At 42.1% G+C, this 25,106-nt stretch overlaps 1 protein-coding gene across 2 annotated transcripts; it reads right to left on the reverse strand.

Annotated features, from left to right (window-relative positions):
* Positions 1–5,359: 5,359 nt before the first annotated feature.
* Positions 5,360–22,295, reverse strand: HAPSTR1 (HUWE1 associated protein modifying stress responses). 2 transcript variants are annotated; one of them, XM_065683910.1, is made up of 4 exons: positions 21,852–22,295; positions 20,887–20,967; positions 16,537–16,812; positions 5,360–8,633 (listed from the first exon to the last, which is right to left on the reverse strand). In XM_065683910.1, exons 1-4 carry the CDS (start codon positions 22,069–22,071, stop codon positions 8,389–8,391), a joined length of 822 nt encoding a protein of 273 aa, XP_065539982.1. In that variant the 5' UTR covers positions 22,072–22,295; the 3' UTR covers positions 5,360–8,388. The 2 variants fall into 2 exon arrangements, with proteins under 2 accessions (XP_065539982.1, XP_065539983.1); XM_065683911.1 differs by lacking the exon at positions 20,887–20,967.
* Positions 22,296–25,106: the final 2,811 nt, after the last annotated feature.

Raw genomic sequence — 25,106 nt, forward strand, 5'->3', positions numbered from 1 at the left:
ACTTAACTCACTTGGTTTACGTAGCAATAAGTAACACAGCATGTGGGCAGCTGTAGAAATGACGGGAGAAATTACTTCACCCAAGCTGATCAGTTGACCATTACAGCCAATGCTGAATCAGGGACAGCAGGAATACAAAGCTACTCCAGCCTGAGCTTATAGTTCACTGCAGTTGAGGGCTATGAAAGCTGAAGGGCAAGTTTACCTCACCTTCAGTGCTCCTGTACCACCTCTTGCCTGTGTATTCCTTACATTCATCAAGACCATCTCCTGCTGATCACCTGTACATAGTCTAGGGGTCTCAGTGGAGCCTTCTACCTCCATGTTACTGCAGATACCACAAGGACTTGAAGGTTGATCTAGAGCACTGCGCTGGGCAAGTTTAGTGTTGTGCAGCTTGTGGGAACCTGCCTTTTGCTCTGCCATCTCTGTTTAGAAGAGCTACAGCAAAACAGCTGCAGAAAGGGGACAAAACCAGTTGACAGTGTTATCTGAAATCCACACGCAGAGGTAAATGATGGGATAAGAAGTCAGTCTCATTTGAAAGGTGTTTGGCCAACATCGAAAGACAACACGAGGCATTGCTCACCAGCAGTGCTAGGAACTCCATATGCCTTTACATCTATATATACGTTTAATATTAATGAAACACAACTGCAGAACCTGGCATGATCAAACCTACAGATACCTCTTTATTCCAAGCAGCATCAGATCTGCTTCTGATGCAGAGACAGATACCAAAGCTACCCACCCTTCTCATCTGCCACCATTTCTGGCATGCTCCAGTGATATATCTCTGACCTGTACAGCCTACCTGGAGCTGAGGAAACTGTTGGTGGTGTTGAAAGTCTCCTGATATTGTCATAATGATATCATAACCTGGGAGTGCAAGCATAAACAAGGAAAATCCCCACTGCAGCATGCACTTGCAAGAGCCTAGGTTCATCAGGATCCCAGGCTCCTCCCAAGCTGGAATATTTAATACACATTCAGTATTATTTCTTGTACTTGCCACCAGACAGGGTTGTGAGTTTGAAGTATCCTTGAAAGGAAGGAAGCTTAGCTGGGACCTGCTGCTTTAGTTTCAGTGGAATACCAGGACTATTTCAGGAACATCACAGTAATGCAGTTCCAGTTCATAGCAAACAAATTCAGGCACTGGAACAGCGTTAAAACTCTGCATTTCTGGAGATCTTTGACTGGAACAGCTTAACTCTAACCCAGGTTCTGCTTCTCAGGCAAAATCCCAGGTTTGTGACAAACATTTTCAAGAAGCCATCAGTCCACCTGGTGCGTTTCTGAATCTTCAGTATAGACACTGTCCAGCAAGGGGGAAGTTTCAGACCTTTATAACTGCTATGATTTTACCATTCATCTCCCATAAGTCATACAAGAAATGAACATAATGACAATTAGAGCTTTAACTGATTCTAAATCTAATCTGCATTGACAGTTTCACTTTTCTCCCATTTCCCATCTATCAGATCCCATCAGAACGTACACCAACAGAAACTAATGTATGCAAAGTTTCTCTCCAAATTGCTCAGTGTTAGCTACCAGCTTGTCAGCACATTAACGAGGAGGAGGTTTGACCTCAGTACAAAGCACTTGGCTACTTCTAATTGGCATTTCATCTCTTAGAAAATGGCATTTTTTATGCCTTACCAAAACCAAGCTCTGGCAGACACTCTCTTTCTTTGGAGGTTTGCATCAGCCAAGCAGGTAACATCCACCGCACAGCAGCAGCTTCACAATTCCGCCCAAATCAGCCCAGTTACTTCAAAGCCCATGAAGTGGACAAGACAGAAGCAAGAAATTCAGATAGTCAAGTGTGGGACTGGTTTCTCCTTTGCAGGGCTGAACATCCCCTTAGGAGATTATGGGGTAGCGATTCTGACAGAGCAACATTTACATTTCCAGCAGAGTGTGTGCCTCATTGTGAAAGGAAAATTCACCCATTCCTTGCGTCACCCTCAGTGGTCAGTTGTTATTTGAGCAGCAGGTGTTACTTAACAGCAAGGACACCAATGCCTTTTACCCCCTGGTGGATAAAACTGCATTGAGAAGGACAGTATAGAGCAAATCCTAGACTAACTCAGGGGGAAAGAGAGCCCAGGAGGTTACCTGGTCCAACCTCTGCTCAAAGCAGGTCCAAGAACAGGATGCTCTGGGCTGTATCCCACAGAGATCCCACAACTCGCAGGCAATCTGAGGTTATGTTCATTTAAAAGAAACACCCCATCATGTACAAGTACTCACCAGAAACACCTTGACGTTCAGACATGCTACATTCAGTACAAGGAGACCCTCCTGACCTAAGAGAGGTCAGGAAGGGCCATGGTCTCAAGTGGGACGAAAGCCAGACAGAGGCATGGCTTGTGAGTATGAGCTTTGGGAAAGATCAAGTCAGCCTGAAACCTAGCTTGGAAGGAACTCCTAGGCCTTGCTGTGTTGAAACAAAGACCACAGTTAATGGTATTTAAGTATGTTGTACCTGATTCCCTGGAAAATTTCTGCGTGTGAGAGATGAATTGCCTGTATTTGGGGAAATGAATGTAGGCCTAAGGAAATCTCAATTTTGTCAAGACTACGCCTGAAGCTGTTACACAGCACACAGGGGTAGACAAATCAGTTTTCAATAAATAATCTAAGGCTCCAAAAGTGTTGCACCCCTGCACTGTCATCTGGCAGCACACAGGCCTCTGCAGCTACAATATCCAGAGAATCTTCAGCAGTTTCCTACTCAGAAAACCACAATCACTAAATTCAAAGACTTCAAAATTCATTTTAGCAAAAAGAAATACATCCTCAGTGACTCACGTTAATGACAACGGTTTCTCCAGGGAGAGGAAGAAAGCCTGCCTACCATGGGAAGTCATTTAAGCATAGTCAAGACAGAGCACACTTAACTGCATGAGTTTTCCCAGCAGAAAAGCTGAGATGACACAGAAACTACAAACTATGGTTCCCTCAGCAAGATGAACAGTTGAATTACTGGCAGGCCATTCCTCACAAGTCTCTAGAAGATGGTCCCACCTTGGCTGAGAAGTCCACTTGCACAACCCACATGGGTTTTGTCGATGCTTTTAGAGAAAACAGGTTTTAGAAAACTTTGGTTGAGGACAACCTACGTTATCTTTAGCTGTGCTTTATGGAACAGATACAGGGCAGCATCCCTGCTGCCAACTTGTGGCAAAACTCTCTCCCCAGAGCTTTAAAATTTTAATTACATTCAAAAAAAAGCACTGTGGATGGTTTTTTAAAAATAGCTCCAAGACTGGCCCAAAGCATTCCAACGATGCAAAGATTTCTGTGGTTTGAAAGTGGTCTAAAGGTCATCACTTAGCAGAGGCAAGGTTACAGTCAACTGCAGTTATCAGCCGTACGACACCAAGTAATCACTCAGCTAAACAGCAAAACAAACTTGGTGTTTTCTCCCCATCTTACTCTTGCATAGGACATTCTAGATAAGACTACAGACTCGCTTCAAAATGAGAAAGCTAGGTTCAGTTAGCAGTATCAAGCCAAAAATATGTATTGAAGTAACAAATGCTAACCTTTGGAGTTCTCAGCATTGACCAAAAATCTGTGAGTAAGGGTACACCTGCCTGTATGAGCAGGAGCTGTAAGTGACCCTAGCAAGACTCTAGTAGAAATAGAACAAGATTCTTAGTATATTTAGCATAAATGCAAAATCTTGCATCCTCTGCTTTGGTACTTGGTAAAAGAAAGACACTAGGTGTACAAAATTCCCAACAAATTCTTGTAGCTTGAGCATCAGAGGTAGAGAAGCACCATGAGTTTCAGATGCAAGACAACATTACACCATGATGACACAAGAAGGACCCCAGTATTACCTTTCATGTTCAACTTGTTCTATAGCATTCTAAACCAATTTTACCTCTACACTTCAGAGTAGATACAAGAATGGTAAAGTACTACAATGAATGATTAAGACTGGTCTTACATGCTATCTTACCCAGTTGATCAATACTCTTTATACTGAAGTTCAAGTTTTTCTACAAACTATAGCATCTGCCTAATAATGGGCTCATAGCAGATTCCAACAAAATCGTGATTCTTGTGTGATTCCCCACCGCATCCCTTCTTAGTAAATATTATGTGCAGACCTTATGTACAATTCCAGTGTTCTAAAAAGCCCCCAAAGAGCTGCCATCATATTGGCATCACTGGTCAAAACAGTCAAAGGAAATGCTGGAATCTCAATGCCCACTGCAAAACATCAAGCTCTTAAGTCTTGGAGCTAGGTGATGCTTCCATACTACACAGAAGTGAATCTGCTTGGTTTATACTCTACTACTCTTGTGAGCTTGAGACATTTAGCTGTCCTTTTGAGATGGTCTGAATGGGGCCCAGTGAGAATGACAGCAGAAAGCACCAGTGTTGACTATAGAAACTTTACCAGCCTCAAACTATCCATGGGAGTTACACAGACAAGTAACACTTTATAGACAGGCAGGGTCACTGACAAGTGCCAGTGCCCTCCTCATTACCCTAAATAACCAGAGATCTGGAATGAGCAAGCCCTAGGGTCCTGCAGCCACCCCAGACAACAACAGCCCCACCAGGGCAGGGAACCCAGTGGAACAAGTCAGGTGGCCATTATTTATTGCTGCAAAGCTAGCAGTAGCTCCAGGCCAACACTGGAAAGATGGGGGGTTTTTAGAAGGCATTAAAGAGTACTTTCCAAGTCACCACTGGAACATTTCATTGGCTCAAAGTGATAAAATGTTAACATTGATTTAACAAAAAGAGAGAAAAAAGGCATTATCTTAAAAGCTCCTGTGAAATAAAGCTTTCCTTCATACAGAAATTCACAGACCTGCTGCTACAGGAAGTAGGTGGAAAATAGCTTGCAGGTTTAGGGACACCCAACATTAAGCAGGAAAAGCTGCTGATTAAAGCACCTCATTTCACTGAAGTCCAGTCTTTTGCAAGAGACTGGAAAACACTATTAAAGTCAATGCCACTTCCTAAAGAGGTTTTTAAGTGACATAGTTTAAAATGCTTAAGTACCAGTGATATTAAACTCTGCAGAACATTTTGTACAAATTAACAGCATACCCCAATTCTTAAAATCTTTAGTCCAAAACCAGAAAGGCAAGGCAGTGGAGCTGTGCTGAGCATTTACCATCAAATGTCATTCCTACAGAAAAATCCTATTCTGCAGAACCAAATAAGCCAGTCGCAACTGGCACTAACCAGATCTTGGTTTGAGTTTACTGATGGACTGTGGTACCTAAGAACTTAAAGCAGCCCAATTGAGTTTCTATTACTCTAGCTGGGTAAACCACATTTGGAAGGAAGTTGAACTGCAGGACTTGAGTTTCAGTCAAAATCATTTTTGCATTACTTTATTGTAATATTGATTTAACATTTAAAATTTATTAATAAGCCAAGCACAGTAGCTTCAGTGCAGGATGTACTTTACGTAGCTTGCCGCACGTTCATGTTAGAGCTGATGTACATGGAGAAGAGACTGGTCAACTGTATGATTCATAGGAGAAAGCAAAAGCAAGCACCTTTTTACCAAACTAAACAGTTCATGTCAGTGTTTCTTACAGAAAAATCAACTCACTTCTGGCTCCAGGAGCTAGTTTGGATAAGAGCTGAAAGCTATTTCCAGAACATCAATTTTCTACACTGGCACAAGAAATAGTCTTCAAAGCAAAGGTATGGGACTTCCTTTTTATTATTTTTTTAAGAGACAACCTGTTCTCCTTGTGTTTACGAGGTGAATACATGCAGTTTTGATCATTCTGGCAGAGGTTAACAAAGAGCAAACAACAGTGGGGGCTAAACAAAAAGCAATGAAAAAGTTGCCAAATATTTAAGGTACAAGCAAAAAAAAACCAATGCAATCAGTTTAATATCTATGCCCACTTTCTTCCAAAGAAAAATGGCACAAATTAATCCATAAGCCAGACAAATTTAGTTTTAGATGGTACTAGACAGAATTAATGCTTCAAAGCATTAACAGGATTTATTTCACTGCAGGGAAGGGGAGAAGTAATTTGAACAGGCTCTGTGTATTGACCAGAAGCACCTTTACTGTTCAGTCCACATATGCAGAACTGATAACAATGAAATGTTACCTTTACTACAGGTAATATTAAAGTGTTAGAAATCACAGAGCATAAGCATCTTACTTGAACAAGCCAGTTAATGAACAAACAGAAGAGCTGAAAGCCAGTTTTCATACATGTCCTTCTCCAGATTTTTCTTTTGGAACAGAAAAATCCCTCCTCCAACAGCCTAATAAATACTAAGAGATGTATTTAGGTACCATCTTCAAAAGTCTGTTGAAAATGCAGTCTCCAAATGAAAGCTAGCTTTATGCAGTACTAATATCTTACATAAAATAAGTCTTATGAATTGTCATTAATAGCAGTAACTGAAATTAATGTATACCAAGTCTCCAGGTGATGTGCAAGTTCAGCTGTGTAACACAGGTGGAGGTTTTGAACAGTTCTTACCATCTTGCTTTGGACAGGTCTTCAACTTGTCCCATAGATTACACAACCTCTAGGCTACAGTATTGTGCAACTGTCAGCATCTTCAAGAGCTCTTCGATGTAAAGAGATTTGATGGAAGCACCACACAGCAAGATCATGCTCTTAGTAGAGCGCCTTGAATTTTGAGAATTTTAGGCATCACTGCTGTCTTGCCTTGACTACAGAACACTAATGAGAAGACACCAGGGTAAAAAGGAGCAAAAATACAGTGAAGTCCGCTTCAAACAGGGAATGTAATACACAAAAAAAAAATCTTGACTCCACAAGCATGTAAACTAAAGTCTTGAAGAGTTGTGTATTAACACAGAGCTCAAGGTGCCTTAACTTACCTAGACCACCACAATTTATTAATACTATGAATCCAGCATAGCTGCATTTCATCCAAGAATCAGCCTCTGCTTCCAGTTAAAAGCATGCATACCACCTCAGTAAATACCCCTTTCCCAACTTTCAGGTTTGGAGCTCTTCATTTTGTCATTCCTCCTGTATTACCCCTTCCCTAAATCTAGAGCTTTAGAGACTCCAGAGCTCTCCAAGGACTTGTTGCATCTACATGTAAAAATACTTAGGACACTCTTCCAGCCCAACACATCTTTCACCACTCAAACGGATTTGCAGCAGATCAGTCTTGATCTCTAGTTCAGTTTTAGATTATGCTTAAGTTACAGCAGCCAGAGTTCAATTCTATGAATGTAAGCTCAACAGAGAAAGCCATTTTATCCTTTGTAATTCATCCTTATGGCATGTTAATCCAGGGATTTATAATCAAGTTCCAGTTTTAAATTATTTTCTTAGCACTTCAAAGAACCTGCCATCTCCTTCAGGAGGGAGTGACATGCATCACAGAATGTTGTTTAAGTTAGCCCAAGTTTCAAGACCAGAAATCTTACTTGTTAGAACACACCCCTTTTCCAACTATTCCCCCTCATTCCCACCCCTCCCCAGCAATGGGCAATTACTTCACAAGAAATGTAAAATGGGATACGGGTGCACACAAAACCTACCCCTCACTAATACTGAACAGAAAAGCCTATTTTCCAATTACAGGACATCTTTCTCTAAACTTAGGTCCACACTGGTGCAGTCTGCACTGTTTTAAGATTACCACAAGGATAATACCAATAAGTACATATATTTTATTAAACCAATTTAAAAGCCTATGAAGTTAATTGGGGAAAAGTTTAATATTGCTACTTCAGAGCACTAGAACACACAAAGTGAATCCAATGAAGATCCTTGTATTGAGTCAATATTAAGTATTAATTGCATGACCATCATAGCACCTCTTAACATCACACAATAACCAGTTATCAATTGCTTTTAAAACTAAAAGGGTACAGTCCAATATTTATAACTTGCACACTGTTACTATATAGAAACTAGGTGCATGGTAGTGCTGCAAAAATGGAAGCCTGCAGTTTTGACAAAGATGCCAAGTCATGTTGTAGACAATTTCAGTCAAACTGGCAATACTGTTTAAGCTAATACTTAACACAGCAAGAAATAAAGGACAAAAAAAAAAAAGCATTTTATAACCAAATAAACATCTGAAATTTCCTTTCCCTTTAAGAATACAAGTAAGGTCACTTTTAGCCTTGGAACAGATACATGTTCGCCTATGATGATCTTGCTAACTACTACACAATATCTGATGTCCTCTGCTAAGAATATATTTTAAGAAAGCTGCAGTTACAAGAGGCATCTAATGTAATAACTAAAATTTTCTTTATGGCAATTATTGAATTTGTCTTAAACAGTGAATATGGAAACATGAGGCCATGTTTCCTTTTTAATAGTACTCTGAGGATCAAGTGGCTTTCAAGCAGCATGGTGGGTTTGAAGTTTTTGCAGTTTAGATCATTCTGTTGCGTTTATGAGTTGGTGAGTCTGTAATGACATCGCCACACTGGGCTGAGGTACGCTTTCTAGTTCCACCATTGTCCAAGTGGAGTGCCATTTCTTCTGATATGAAAGTGTTCAAATCAACATCATGAAGTCCATTTCTCCTTCGACTAGCATTGGAGCCACTGCTCACGTGAGTGGGTGAGCCTGGGGTACTTGAGCGAACACTTATACTAGCCATTGCACCACTGAGACCTAGGGAGAAAAAAAGAGGAAGGATTTAAGTCAAACAGTAAAGAAAAGTTAGTTTCCTATGTGTGGCAGAAGGGATGACACTTATCTGACTTCTAGAGATAAGTTAAAGGCACTTCATCCTACTATTTGTGCCACACTTCCTCATAGTCCAGACCACACCTTCCCAGCTTTTAATCCATTTAACAATTACCAGAACTGCTTCTTATGACATTAAGGTAAGCTTATACACCAAGCTTCAACAGCACACTATGACAAATACTAGCTCCATAAACATGACATGCTGTTCAAAATGTGTACATACTCAGAGTAGACCACTTCAATGTAAAAGGCTAGACCAGTAGTTACACAGAAGTAACATCCCCTACCAAGGATATCCAGGTTGACCTGATTTGGTCTTGTTTCAACCACCACCACTCTGCTCACTTTCACTGCCTCAGTCACTAGGTTCTGAAGAAAAATGAAGTGTGACAGATCTGACAGAAACAAGAGCTAGGTTGTAAGTTAAAGCTTTATTTCATGGCTAACACTATTAGCCAAGACATTACTATTACTAGAACTCACAAGAGCACTCAAACAAGCCAATCGAGACAACCCCCCAGATTTGCTATTGACAGGTTGATCCAAAACACTTGTCACAGGTACACTGCAAATACTTCAGTTTGCATTCAGATTATCAGCATGTTTGATTAAAAGTAGTTTGTTTCATGTAGAAATAAGGCTATAAACAAGAAAATAATTAATTTTATACTACATACTTTGTATTCTGTAATGTTGCTATTACAACTGTGCAAAAGTAGGACACTAAAATTCAGTAAGGGCTAGTATATGAAAGCATAACAACTCATGACAAACTGGAATTCAGGCTCTGTTTGTAGGAACACAGGAGCTCAGAGGTGAGACAAACATCTTTGCTATCATAACTGCTTCAAATCTGAGCAGTATAAGGAAAGTACAAGATCATCTGTTGGCCTTAGAAATAAACTATCAAAGCTAGTGTCAAGCACAAGTCATGCAAAAAGATGACCAGCACAACAAGATCTACATCTGTGTATTTTTCTAGCAATAAGAAAAAGTGAATGTTAAGCTGTTCAGGAAGATTTGCCTCAGTAACTTTCAAAATCTTGAGCCCCAACGTTCTCTCCAGTCTCAAATACTCTATATCTCTGTCCAGCCACCATAAACCCTGTTTGCAAAACCATTTAATGCATATCTTCATATATGGTCAAGAAAGCAGCCAGAACTCACATGCTGACAAGTAAAGCTTAACAACCCTATTAGCCACTGGCATGCCAAATAAGCCTCTTCAGAGGCTCTGTGAAGAGAAGACTACTAGAGCTATCAGTTGCTAGAAACATCAATTAGAAGGTACATTCTAAAACTATCTGCAGCAGTCAGGTTACTTTACAAGTCAGGATAGAACAGGCCAACCTGTATCACTGTTGAAAGAACATTTGAAGCTTAGATTTTTGTAACAGCACAGGCTATGATTGGGCACCGTACAACCACTAGTAGAACCAGCCACACACTGATGCTTCTTAGAGCTTTTGCTTACAGCTCTAAGTAGTGTTCAAACAACTCAGAGGCATGGTTTTAAGTCTGATAGGGACCCAGCAGAAGCTGTCTTAGTGATAAGGTAATTCGGAAACAAAGTTTGTTCTAGTACTCCCAGGATTAAGGTCAAGCTTTAACTCAAAACCATTAAGAAAAGAAGTTCCTATACATCTACAAAAAAAGTAAAGCAGCCAATTGATGACACAGATGTATGAGCAAATATATAATTCTGAGACTGTAGCTGGTATAGGCCACCAGAATGCAAAAATCACTTCACAATTTAAAGACAACAGCAAGTTCCACTTCAACAGGCACAACATACATTAGAAAAAAAAGTATTTTCTGCCATTAAAATGTGCAGGATAAAAACAGTACAGAAAGCAACAGTTTCAAATCCAAATTTACTGCAGAAATTTCCCCCATCTTATTATTCCAAGCTCTGGACACAAGTTTAGCATTGTACTTCCACTGAGAATCAACTGTTTACACTACTTACCAGTCATTTACTCTTACATAACCCATAAACAAATTGCTAATATACTGAGTTCTATCAAGACATCTTTGCATTATGTCTATTGCCCAAGTAAGGGGAGACACAATATTCAAAACAAACCCTAAAACTGAAATGCGATGTGAGAATACATTTTTTGACGTCACTCAGTAACTATGTTGAAGTAAGCCTTTTCAATAACAAGCATTTTTTTAATTAGTAGATAAAGTTAGAATTAAAAGATGTATCTGTAAAATGCTACAGCATATTCTTAAGCTGTAAGGTTCACAAGCAATGCCTCAAGCAGACATTGACTTTTCAATATTTAGGAAATATTGAATCACTGTACATTTAAACACAGAAACAACCTTCAGGAGATAATTAAGAAGTTCAAGTCTTCAATCAAACCTTATGTCAGAAGTATAAGAGGTTTGAATTATTACTGAGATATTACTGAGTACAAGAAAATTGTATCAGTACATGGACTTCCAGCTGCAGTTTAATCTTGCATCTTATATAGGCACTTAATATTGAACTAGTGAATAACAATCATTACCAAGTATGCTAACAGACTGAGTGACAATTTGGTATCAGTTACTGGCAGTTAACCGTATTTCATAGCACTACACATCAATCCAAGTGAGCAGAACTTTCAAATGAAACATTTGTATCAGTTTAGGATTGGGTAATCAAGCTGACATGGAAGAGTCAGCACGAAAATTCTAGGCATGCACTGAGATACCAAATTGCCACTTCATGGAAACAACATCATTGAAGACACTCAGCAATGCAATTGAGATCTACTTTTCTTGACAGAGAAAGCATCTTTCAGGAACTATGATCCACAGTTCATTTTTTCTTGGAAAGTTGTTGTAATGCAAAGAGGAATCCTCAAAGATCCATGTATTGTGAATTATTTAGAGTTTCAAGTTTTCAGGGTACTCGGACCTCTTCCCAAAGTATTTAAGTCATTTAAAGCAGTAAATCAAGAAGAAGTAGATACTAGGAAATAGTAAGATCACTGTTAACAACATTTTCATAACATCAAATTTCTGTATCATGATTAACATGACCTAATCACAGGCACATCAGTTGTCTATACAACAGTATAGAGATTCAATCAGCTACTAAAAAAAGATCTCATGACCACCACCACTTAAGCCTCACACTCTCCTTTTTAAAGGAGATCTTGCTGTATGGTGCTTTCCTTTTTTACTAGAGGCCTTCAAGACAGACACATGGTACTCTCTTCAAACTTCAAAGGATTGAAGTGGAGCGCATATCTGAAATATTCTGGAGTATTATCATTCCTGCCATATCTTTCAGCCATCAAAAATATGGCATTTCATAGCCAATTATTTCACAAAGCACTGCTTTTATCTGAAGCTACATTCTAAATCATAATACTAGTAGGAAAAGCGGCAGTTTATAGACACTGACCAATAATAGCTAATTTGTAACTAAGTACTCTCCAAAAAGTATCAAGTTATTAGAATGCTTGGCTAGAAATCTGTTTTATGGAGTATGAAATACTTAAGGTAGATAAAGCTGCCAACATTAGCAGGTTTATCAACACTGGCCTAATAAGCTGTAAGTAGTATTTTATATGCACTGTAATTAATAATGGACATTGTTATTCAGACCACTACCACCATGTAAGATATGGGATAACTACTGTTCAGTATAGCAACAGTATTACCTATTGTTTTCCAGAAGTTTTAATCAGGAAGTATCAAAACCCATTCACATTTAAGTGTGACTGAAGCAGGAATTAGTTAACCTCAGACAGCTACAACACAGCATGCAGATAGATTTTTGTCACTCCTGTCTCATACTCACCCTTTCACATTACTGCTCAAAGAGCAAATTTAGCACTACCTACCAACACTGCAACTATGATAGCTACACACACACACACACAGAGACACACACACACACCCTTTAGCTTAAACTCTCTCAAACTAATCTGAACTCTGTTCTCCCATCCCCTCTTCTACCAAGTGCTGCTTCTCCACCCTGGTAAGAACTGCTAATATCTTACATTGCAGTTTAATACTTTGAGCATAAAGAGGCCTAATGGAAGTCAAGGATTCTTTAAAGGGGCCAAGCCACACTCTTACAGGCTAGAGCAAGGGCTTCCCCCATTCCAAAGAAACTGAATCACATGAATGATACACAGCAACATTAAACCTAAGGAAGAAAAAAAAAACCGCAGAAAACAAAACCAAACCCACCAAAAAAGAAAACAGAAAACACTATCACCACCCTAACACTCCCTTCACTGTGGTGTTGCCCATTCACTTAATTTGTAGTTAAGAATGTTTACATCTAATGTATTTCAGCATTACATTCCCAGGCTTGCTTCTTCCCCTTACTCAAATCATAGCATTTTCTCCTCTTACACTTGGGAGAATCATTTCTAAAACATGGAGCACATCCTCAAAGACCAAAGCATTATTTCAAACATGGACCATGCACAGCCACCAGCACAGCAAGCCTTCATATACTGGCTACAGCCAGGCAGCAAGTGACCTGGCACACATCAGCTTTTGGGAATCTTATGCCTCTTTAGCTCAGTTTGATGCAATTCAGTCATTTTAAAGTCTTCTCCTACAGAACTGGATATGGCAATACACATCCAAATAGTAGGGGAAAATACACCCGTACCCATGCTAACTGCAATTACATACTAGGCAATAGTGAAAGTTAAAGACCTGACTTTGTGATGCTAAACAATAAAGGTATTTATCTTCTACCACATCTTAAAATGCCTTATTCTTAATGTCCAGTTCTTTAAATTCTAGATCATCAGCTGCAGAACTCCTCAAGTTTCAGAAAAATTATCTTGAGCTAGCTACTCAGCTTCTCTTGAAGACTTTAGTTCAGGTATCCATACTTCAAGTTGCCACCAATTCTGTTTCAAAGGTTACCCATCAGTACAACAAAGCTGATACTAAAGGCAAAGATTTTTTTTATTACATTTGCCAGAGCTCACACTCTGAAGAGACTACTTAAACCCAAAAACCCAATCTCAAGTACCCTTTAAGGTACACTTAAGGTAAAGGATTCAGTAACAGCTACACAACATACATGCCACAGAGTTTCAAGAGAAGGCAGATCATATACACCCTAAGCATTCTTATGTCAGCATAGTTTTGCCACGATCATTTTACTTCTAGCTACCATAACAAGTCCTGGAAGCAGAACAATGGAAAAGTTTCCTTACAGCACAAAAACTATGATAACTATTATCACAAGATTAAATACTGGGTTGAAAAATCCCTAGCTTTGGTTAAACTGCCAACTACTTCACAGCTGTATTACAGGTCAGATAAAACATTTGAGATAAAAGGCCAAGAAACCAGTCTTAACAGATTTCTTTTCAAATGCAGCATACAGTTTTAAGATTGTACTGATATCTAAAGATATTTTTCTCTGATGCTTTTGTCTAAGGAAATATACCTAGAACTGTGTATTCCAGGAATTATACAGTTATTAGCTACTTGGTAACTACAGCTTCTATCAAAGTTTTAAGACCTGACTGTCAAAAATTTACAGGTTATTTATTAGTTATTTCTCCCAAAGAGCAGGATAAGCAAATTGCAGCACCATGGTCTTACTTTGAGAAGTGAATGAACCAACTCTGCTTTCACCAAGCTTTATTTGGTGTCACAGATTCATACCTACTCCTGTTTCACTAAAAGAGGTCTTGCTCAAGGCAGCAAAATCCTAGTATTATCCCTTAAATCTAATCCAGCCCATCCATGTTACCAGTAAATGACACCATTCCCACAGGTAGCCTACCAGCACAAAACAAAGCCTCAAAACAAAAGCCACAGAACATACCAAAGTGCCCCTTAAAGCCTTAGGCCTGATTACTTACCAAGACTGCCACTCGCTATCATCAGGTTGTATTCTCACAATATCTAGAAGCAGCAAATCACTGCCAGAAATTAAGATAAGCATAGCCCTAAAGAGGGCATTCATCTATACACACCTGAAGATCCTACCCAGGTTTCAAAAATCAAAACATAGTTTCAAGAAACCCTATGGTAAATAGAAAAATAGTTTGGAAGATTATCCATAACTTCATTAATGACAAAGAGGGGGAGAAGCTGGATGAACGTAGATATTGTAGAAAACCTAAAACCAGACAAGGTCAAGTACAAGCCTAGTTACTAAAGGCTTAGCACAAACGCATTTGTGTCAAAGACTAGACTGAAGCTGGTACCAAGAGAACTTAATTCAGAAGGTGACTGACATGAATCTTGTCAACCAGCTGATGAGGGGAAGAGTGCACTTCTAGCCCCTGCAGTGCCAGAGTGGGGAACTTTCCTACAGTCCTCATGACCCTGTATTAGGTTATGAAATATGAAAGAAAACTTTATAGCATGGGAGTCTTGAACCACGAGGTATAGAGAAGCGACTTCCATGAACCACCTCTATACAAAGTAGATGCTAAGAAACAATAGTACATGAGAGCCATATTACCAATAAAAATGCCTGCATTTATTCTGCTTGAGAGCTCACTGTGCTGAAGCAAGTCTACTTGCTTACTCCCACCTCAGAGTAAGCTTTTACAGTTACAAAGCCAACTACATGAGTCATCTATAGTGTCAGAAAGCAAGATACTTTTAAGAGGATTTATATATCAGGTTATAGCCTGTTTCTGCAGTTCTCATGAAACTAGCTTTACCTACTGAATAAGCAGTACCAGTGCACAGAATTCTCTATCCAGCTTCCAATATGAGGAAAACTGCCAAAAACTGCATGACTGGGTAGAAGCATGCTTGATTTAAATGGCAACAGAGCAGCCAGCAAACAAAACCAGAACTAGGCTGTCACCTAGACAGTAACAGTGTCTGGTTTATGTATATTAAGAAGCCATCATAGCACAGCAAAAGCAAAAACTGCATTTTCAAGAATCTACTCATCTAATTAACTCATTAATTCCATACCCCACACAAAACTGAAACAGTAAAAGTTTCCTTTAAGTTTCACAAGTTGTACTTCTGGATAGCTAGACTTTTTCTGCTACCTTCTAGAATTTTACATGGTATAAACCCTATTATGGGTGAGCTGCTTCATTTCACCTCAGGAACAATTTAAGTAAGTGATAAAAATGTTCCTATTAGATAATAGTCCAGTATAGAATAAGCTACCAAATACTGAGTTCCGAAAAGGAGAAGAGATACACCACCACCACTGTTGGTGATGTCAAGGAAGGAAATTCAGTACAACACTGGAAGACACCTAAGCCTGAAAGTGAACTAGAACTAAGTTTTAAACAGGACTAAATTATTGCAGTGACATGCAAGTGAAGTATCCTTTCTAGGATACTTGAGGTAGAATGCTAAACACCACATTATCCAGCAAATAACATACTACAGTGAGGTACAGTATCTCAGAGACAGAAGCTTCACACATTAAATTCCCACTCCAACTTCACAAAAATTTGCTAGTTACTTGCTGCTAGCCATATCTAACATTTACCAAGTTGCTAGCATAGTATTATTTTCCAAAAACTATTTGTTTTAGCATCGGTATGTATGCCAAATCTGGTCAAGCACCAAACACTACCAGCAGTTGATACTTAACTGTTGAGCTCACTGCTGTAGAATATCACAGAGCCAAGGCTCATTTTTAGCTTTTCTTTATGCTAAATATTGGCCTATGCATCTTTTTAGTAGCTAGTATGCCTTATACATGTAGACACCGACTCATTCTCAAGGCGAATACAAACCTTCAGCTGGAACATCAGGTACATAAGGAACCAGCAATGGCCACAAGCCAGACATGCTTTAAGAACCTCCGCCCCCCCAAAATTTTAACCAAGTAGTATTAAAAAAAATATATTGTTACCATGCAGAGCTATGGCTTCACGGAAGGGTTGCAAATCAGTCTCTACAGATGAACTAGTTTCTGTTGAAGTAGCTCGATTAGGGGATACTACAGTCAGTCTTGGGGGAGCTCTAGAATTTCTTGGAGGAGGAACTTTTCCACACAGGAAGCTGATCAAGTCTTCTCTACGAATAGTTCTTCTGCGTTTTTTAACCCAAGCTAAGACATCCTTGTTCCGACGCTGATAGCCAATCTGAATTCCTACATCAAAGCTTCGCTGATGGACATCCACACTTTCTGCAAGGAGACAAAAAAAAAGGTGTTTTAGTGTTACAGATACAGCAACATATAGTATGACACATCAGTGACACTGCCTCCTGTCAACCATGGGGAAGAAGTAATTCTTCTACAGGTTATTGTAACATAGTACCAAGTTAGCTGTAACACATTAGCTAGTATTGAAGTCCTATTAAACCTGAAAAGGTTATCAGCTAGAGTTGCATCCTCTTTGCAAATCAAAGTCAACAGCAACTCAAGCACCACCAAAACTGCATTTACCATACTTCAGGTCAGTACAACAGCACCTTTTACAACACTTATATTGCCATTAAAACCACACTTTGAGCATGTCAGTCTGAGCATGGTACTCAAATCAACATAATGCACTTTAAGAGACACACTAAGTGCACCAAGACAGCCAGGAAACCCCACAAAGAAATAATGGCTTTGATTCTGACAGGCAAAGAATTTTCAGGAAATTCAGATTTCTTTAGAGTCCTTCTAGTTTCATCTGAATTTCAACTGCAGAGGCAATTCACTAGAGCACACAGTTTTAAAACTAGTTAGAACATAAGTGCCCCCAATGCCTTTTTATTAGGTAATATACCATTTACAAAGGAAGGCTAAACAGCTTCCTTCCCCACTTAGACCCCACTGAAAATTTTACATACAAAAGTTTTAAGCACATTATTTTCAATTAACCCATCTCCAAAATGCAGTTCCATTCTCCATTAGTATAACTGGTCACATCAGTTACAACTGTGCCTGCAAGAAATACTTCAATGCCTTGTAGGACATTGCTTTCGAAGTATTGAAGATCATACTAGCTTGAGTATACTTCAGCCAACAGCAATAAGCCAGACAAACCATATTCTGTACTCAACTATGCCCATCCTGTTTGTCATAAATTTTAGACCTTTGTGAACAACTATTTTAGTTTTATAATAATTACTGCTATGTTACTCTTGCTCCATTAAAAGACACCAACATATCCACTCCCAATTCCACTTTACTTTCATAATCTGGGAGAGCCAATTTAAGACAGCTTTTTATATACCTGCTCTACCAACTGAAGTCCAACGTAAGAGCCATTTGCCCAGAACAATATTTAAGAACAGCTGTCCAAGCTATTGGTCTACAGGTAAACAGTGACCTTTGTATCTAATCTGGTTATCACAGAACAGAAAAAACACATGAAAATAATCGCTATTAAATCCTATTTTTAGTCTTCTGTTCCAAGGCACCACTGCAATGGTCCACAAAAGAGACCAAAATCTACACCAGCAGAAAGCAGCCTTTCAAACATAAAACATACTGAAAAACCATCTCAAAGTGATGATTTCAGAGGGGGTTTATAACATAAGTGACACAGGTACACCGAGTAACCTGTTAAGCGTACTTCTAGGCACTCTAAGAGTATTTTGCCTATGCTGCTTTATAATCAAAAGGCCAGAATAGTTACAAATGCTAATTCCTGTGAAAGCAATGCCAACATGACAGACCATTCCTCCAGCTATTTGATACTCCACAGCAGCTTAGACTCTTAATACACTCACAGTAAAAGCTACCTAAACACTTTGAAGCCAACATGAAAACTGACAATATTCCTTTAATCAATTCCAGAAATACAATGAGAAAGTCCATCTGTGAGATGAGGAGCCCAGCTTTACAGCAATAACCTCCTATCCTTGTATATGAGAATGCCTTACAAAGGACTTAACCAGTTAGGAGTCAAGCTCACTAACTGCTGATACAGCCTGGGCAAGTTTAAGCATCATGACTCTAGGAAACATTAGATTTTTATGTTAGAAGCTAAAACTACTTTGTATACAAAAGTCAAGCTGGCAAAATACAAGCTTTCAAGCTACACACATTCTGAAAATTAACATTAGCAAACATCTTTTTTTTTATATAAAAATAAGGTAAATTACAGGTTTACAAGTCTTATTCCACCATAAACCCAAGACTTCCTATAATGGCCTTAAATCTGACTCCTGGATTATAAAGCCATGCCTTCACTTATTCAGTGCAATCCGGAAGACAATCAAATGTCTTTAAATGCAGCCACCAGCACCAGTCAGAACCATTCATGATCCAAGACCTGCCCAGTGTGGTCACTGAGATGGTATCACTCATGGTATTAGCGTTTTCATACATTTTCAGGAATAAAAAAAAGCTGACATTCAAGACATGATATTATCCTTATGTACTATTCCTCATGTAGTTCTTGTTATAGACTTTTGACACCTCAAAAATCCAAGCATTCCTCAGATCAGAAAGCAGCTGACAGGGCAAGAGGCAGTTTGTGGTGTTCAGTTTACCAAACCAAGTACTTCTCCAGTGCTCTGACAGAGTCCCCCAAAACACAAATGTTACTGAGCATGTCAAAAACTATTTATAAAGAGCCATGTTCATCACTAAGGAAAGCAAATCCACATTTAGAGAATTCAACTTATCTGGTAGGCCACTATCTAGCTGGTTCTGTGTTCCCAACAAATTTCTACCCATTTGGAAGCAGAAATGCAGAATTGAAAGACAGCAGTTCCAAGTAAGAGAGGTACTTCAGCACTTAAAGATCTGCTTGAAGGAAAGATTTGTTTCAGGTGTTGCTTTCTAAAGTATTAGATTACACCTGACTAAAGACAGCTTCCTACTTAAATTCTAGTTTCCCTGTCACCACATACACGCTCTTCTGTTAATCACATTACTGCAGAAAAATAGGGTTTAGTTTTGCCTATAGCACAAGTAATCTAATTATTTAACGAATAAACAGCCTAATTCTTCATAGTAAAGATGCTGTAAGGGAGAGCAATGCCATTTGTAAAAAAAAAAAAACCTAAAATTATTCCAAGCAATTTGTTGGCACTACCTGCTGCTACTCTAGCACCATGCTCAAGAGACTCATGCCCAGACCACTATCTAGTGACCCACTCCCTCAGCCAAAGCCTACCCTGTTATATGACATGCTACCCCTTTATATGACCTGTAATACATACTCAACACTTAAATGCACTTTCTACAGAAGTCGTATCTGCCAGAGAGGGTTATGCACCCACATTTCTTCATTGCTCTGTTCACATCTATCGGAAGCCTGTTCAGCCATCACAAGTACATTACTAAGTTAAATTGCTTACAGCAAATCCAAAATCTGAAAACTGGGGACAAATGAAAGATGCAGACATAACTATAGGTAATGCTGTACAGACCAAGAAAAAAAAAACATCCCACAACTCAAAAAAAAAACTAGAAGAATAACTTAGACATTAAAAGTTTCATTTTCCTAGAAATGGAAGACTAGCAGTGGGAATCACACCATGCCAATTTAAGGTTCCACTGATCAGGATACCATTTGCATACAGTTTTGGCTTGTTTGGGTTTTTAGGTTTTTTGTTTGTTTTTAAAAAAACACACTAGTAACCACTGTTTCCTCTGCACACAAGAATTTTTGTGACAACCTAAAGAAAAGCAGGGCTCAGAAACAGAGACTCACAGATTGGAACACATAGGAAAACAGCACTATAGAACAGCCACATGCAGACTGCACCCTTACCAAAGTTTTGGCTAACACTGCTTTCTTACAGCCACCCTGGCCACAGTCATAGGGACATTCTAGCACTCAGATTAGTAAGCTTACTTAATAAGCCACACTGTCACAGGATGACAGAACTTTGTCACAAACATCTACACAAAACTTTACAAACACTAAACCTAAACTATGGTTCGCTATGTAATACACCATGAAAAACACAAAATGCAGGACATTACAGTACTCCGAGAAACTATTGCATCTTCCCTTAATTCACAAGCCTGCACCACATATTATAAATATCCTCTTTTGAGGGTCATGAAGTAAAACAGCTTTTAAATTATTAGTCAGTGACATGAGACAACAGAAAAGATTCAGCTACTGTCAGCTCAAGGGGCCCAGGGAAAACTTGCAAGATTCAGGAAGCAGTCTCGGCTTAGATTTTATCAGGGTGAATAAGAGACATTAACAGGTCCTGCTTATGAGTAAGCCGGGGCAGAAGGCAGAGTCGGGCCCGGCTCAGCAGAAAGGGCTGCCGGGGCAGCAGGGGGAGGGCAGCCCCTTACCTTTGTAGAGGTTGGTGACCGCAGTGGCAGCGTTCTGGAAGGGGACCCAGAGGGAGAGCCCCGGCTGCTGGCACACCCGGTCTGCAGGGAGGGAAGGACACACGCTGTTTATTTTGGAGTCACCAACTCCGAACGGCCATGTTAGGTTTCGCCATTTTGTTCCACCTTCCGAAGGCAACTCGGGATCCGGGCCGAGAAGGGCGGGCCGGCGGCTGCCCGGTCCCAGGACCGGCGGCAGAGATGCCCCCAGCCTGCCGGGAAAGCGGCCTGCGCGGCCCCCGCCCGCAGCCCCCGCCGCACAATGGGGCCGGCCCCTCACTTCGCCATTTTGTCGGAGCCTCTTCCCTGGGCTGGGCGTCGGGAGCCGCCGCCGGCAGGGCCGGGCTTCCCGGCCGGTCCCCACACTCCCCGTCCCCGGAGTCCGCCGCTCCCCGGACATTCACAGCGCTCCCCCCCTGGCCAGGGCTGTCCCGGCGCGGCCCCCCGCCGAGACCGCTTTCGGCCGGGGCTGCCTGCCTCCCCGAGGCCTCAGGTGCAGGGCCGAGTCCCACCGGCCGCCTTTGCCCTCCCGTGCCAGCCGGGGTGGCGGTAGGCCGGGCTGACGCCAGAGCCAGCCCTCTGGTACCGCCGGCCCAACTGTTCCAGCGGCCTGGGCCGCTCCGCTGGAGGCGGCGAAGGGCGACGTCCGGGCAGCGGCGGCAGCTCCCCCTCACGCCATTTTGTTTTCCCGTCTGTCTCTATGGACGGGCGCGGAGCCCCCGGGCCGGAAGCCCGCTCCTCCCTCTACCCAGGCCGCCACATCCCCTTTGTGCCATCGCGGCCCCGTTCCCACCCCACCACCAGCAGCTCAGTGGCGCCCACCCTGCCGCCACCTCCCTGGGCCCAGCCTCGGCCCCGAACACACAGCTCCCGGGCTCCAGCGCCCGACAAACCCCGTCCCCCCCGACCTCTCCCGCGACGCTCACCCTTGTAGAGCTGCGCCACAGCGGTGGCCGAGTTCTGGAAGAGGTGCCAGAGCTTCTGCTGCTTGTGCTCCGGCTGCGCCGCCTCCTCGTCTTGCAGCTCCGGAGCCAGCGCCTCCTCCTGCTCGGCTTCAGCCAGGCACTGCCTCTCCCACTTGCTGAACCAGTGCTCGGGCCCGTGCTCCTGGATCTCCGCCTCGCCTTCTTCCTTCTTGTCCTCCATCCTCCGGCCGGCTCCGCGCTCCTCGCCGCCGCGCAGGCTCGGCCCCGCCACTCAGACGCGCTCGCCTGTTCGCCGCAGCCGGGCCGACTCTACCTCATCCCCATACCGCCGAGCCCCGCCGCTCGGCCCCCGGCTCCAAACACACTAAGCGGCGGCACCGCCCCGAGCGCAGTAACACCCCGCCGGAGACGCCCGGGAACGTACCTCCATCCGAAGACCGCCCCAGGATTCGATTGGCTGCGGTTACACCGGCACCCTTCATTTGAATGGCATCTCCAGCTCTCATTGGACAGCCAGCACGTCAATCATGAGTGACGTCAGGGGGGTACCCGGCCGCAAGATTGGTTATGCCGTCACACACCCGTGCGCAGTGTCGCCGGCCGCTCGGAGCAGGCGCAGTGGGCGCCTCTCCCTCGGCGCGGCCTGGTCCCGCCCCCTGGTGTGATGCGCCGGGGCCGGCGGCCGCTCCGCCCGGCGGCGCCCCTTGCCGCCGACGCGCCGGGGTCGCGGTCGTCGCGGGCGCGGGGAGGCTGGCTGAGGGCCCGTTGCCCCTGATGGCCGCCGCGGGGCTGGGCGGGCCGCGGGGGCAGGGCAGGGCGGTGTTGCCATCTTGGCTTTGAGGCCTTCCCAAGTGGGGTGAGGCGTTGCCTCGCTTCGGGCGGCCCCCGAGCCGCAGCCGTCGGGGCCGGAACCCGGGAGGTGACGGCGGCCGCCGCGCTACCGCTGAGCGGCGGAGCTTCCCCGGGAGGTGTTTCCTGCGGCCACGGCGGGGGTCAGACCAGGCCCGAGGGAAAATGGCGGCGGCCGCGAGCTCTGCCCTGGGGACCCGAGCCCTTGCGATCCGGTCGCTGCCGTTCTGACATTAGCTACGATTTCTTGCGGTGTGTTTGCATCGTACCGGGAAAAATCTCAACAAACAGATGGAAATACCGGCTTTTTGCACATGGGCAAGGCACTCGTTTGCCTCACCATCTCCTAGAAACGCTCCTGTAAAAATCGTCTCCCGAGCTCCCCCAGCCACACTGCTCCTGTCAATCAAAGCCAAGCCGGCATGTGAGCCAAGCCGTTAACTGCTGTAGAAGTACCAGTCCAGCAGGCAGGCACCTAGCATTCCCCTGTCCCTCTATAAAATACCTCAATGCCTTTCGCTCTATAAAATACATTAGTCTGTTGGGTTTTGTTGCTGTAGTGCAAAAGGCTGGACATACCTGCAGCTGGCTGTGCATCTGCTGTCCTGACTGCAATGCCATGGTTGCGTGTGCAGAGCTGGGTTTCAGATCAGCTCTTCTGTATTATTAAGTTGGTATTACACATAAACTGATAGCCTGGTGTACGCATCCCTCACAAAGCCACTGGATGTTAGAAACACAAGCTTTATGGACTGTTTCCTCCTTTGACAATCTCTTTTATTTTATTCAGTCCATACTTGTTCGTATTTTGGATCTTCATACAACTTCCTAAAACGTACAGGGATCCCAGTCTAAGTCTCATGTATGGGGAGGAGGTGGTATGAGGAAATAATTAGAACCATTGGGGGAGTGTTTAAGCACGGCAGAAAAGTATTTCATAGGTGTTTTGTAGACCACTAAGACTAACTACTAGGGACCTCCTGCTTGTGGGTTATGCAGTGGTACTCCAGGTGAGTAGAAAGGATGAGACTATCTGTACTTCTGTGCACACATTCTTAAACTGAAGTTGTGGCACTGGCTTTTGATATGTATTTCATAACAGTAATGCGCATACACAGAGGCATGGATATTCTGTTCCTTTTTAGGTAAAAATCTGTTCAGTCCTTGTTTAGGATTACGAACTTCAACAGGCTTAGGAGTGCTCCTAGGTATAAGCTATTGGGCTTTTATGAATGTACAAAGATAACACAGAAAAGAAGAGAATACATAATTCAGAAAGTTGACAGTAAATGAAAACTGGGTTTGTGTATAATATATTGATCAGTAGGCCAGTAATTGTGGTGGAACATGGATTTTTCTCTGTGCAACTGTTTCAAGGAAAATGACGGAAGAGGAAACTATCTTCTGTATTGAATAGGATTTTTTATAAACCTGCAACTTGGAAACGTTCATTCCTTAAACTCTTAAATTGTTTAAATATTGAAAGGCATCGAATGGGAATGTATGATGGGATTGCATTCAAGTACTTCTCCATAAATAGGATGCTTAATCAATCTCCCCCATTAAAAGATGAGCAAAAAAGTCAACTTCAGTGGACTTTACAGATGCTCTCTAAGATCTAAGATCAGCAGTTACTGCATGGAGCTTGATGTAGGAGGGGACACGGCTATCATGGATTTTGTGTACCACACATCTGTTTTTCTGAATATTTCTGAAGAGTTGCATAATGTTGGCAACTGTGAAATAAACAGTGGGTTACTGCAATACAATGTGGTGTTAGTTGTGATTTATCGAGCATGCAGTCCTGAAACTTGGCTGTGACTGCTGCCCATTCAGTATAAATCAAGCAGGGAATTGTAATACATCACTAGGTAATCCCGGGGGAAGTGTAGCACCCAACTTCCTGTTTTTACTTGGAGAAACCCAGCTACACACAGTTCTCAGAAACACCTACAGCTGATAAAAACTGCAGAGATTTTAAGAGGGCTGTTTCCTAGACACATTACACCATGTTGGGTGGGTAGCATTGGAACTGTATCAATTGTTTTGAAGTGGCCATTCAAAGTTTCTGAGATAGCACTGTGGGGAGACTTAGCACAGCTGAGAACTGGGATGCTGCCTGGGTTTCGGCTGGGGTAGAGTTAATTTTCTTTCTAGTACTCCTGAATTTTAAAATTAGAAAACTTATATCATTTTTGATAGAATGGTTGGAAGAACTTTACCTTGGTCTACAGTCCTGTTTATGCCACCCAAAGATAAAAAGGGTGTTTAGGGTCTTGGAAAAGGAGTCAATCATTTCCTGGGATGAGAAGGATAATGTACCAAAGGAGTCCTGCAGGCAGAGAAGTGGCATTAAATGGAGAATGAAGACAATATTGATTGACTTTTCTTGGGTAAAGTGGGGAA

Source organism: Lathamus discolor, chromosome 6 (genome assembly GCF_037157495.1).
Source record: "Lathamus discolor isolate bLatDis1 chromosome 6, bLatDis1.hap1, whole genome shotgun sequence".
Lineage (NCBI taxonomy): Eukaryota > Metazoa > Chordata > Aves > Psittaciformes > Psittacidae > Lathamus > Lathamus discolor.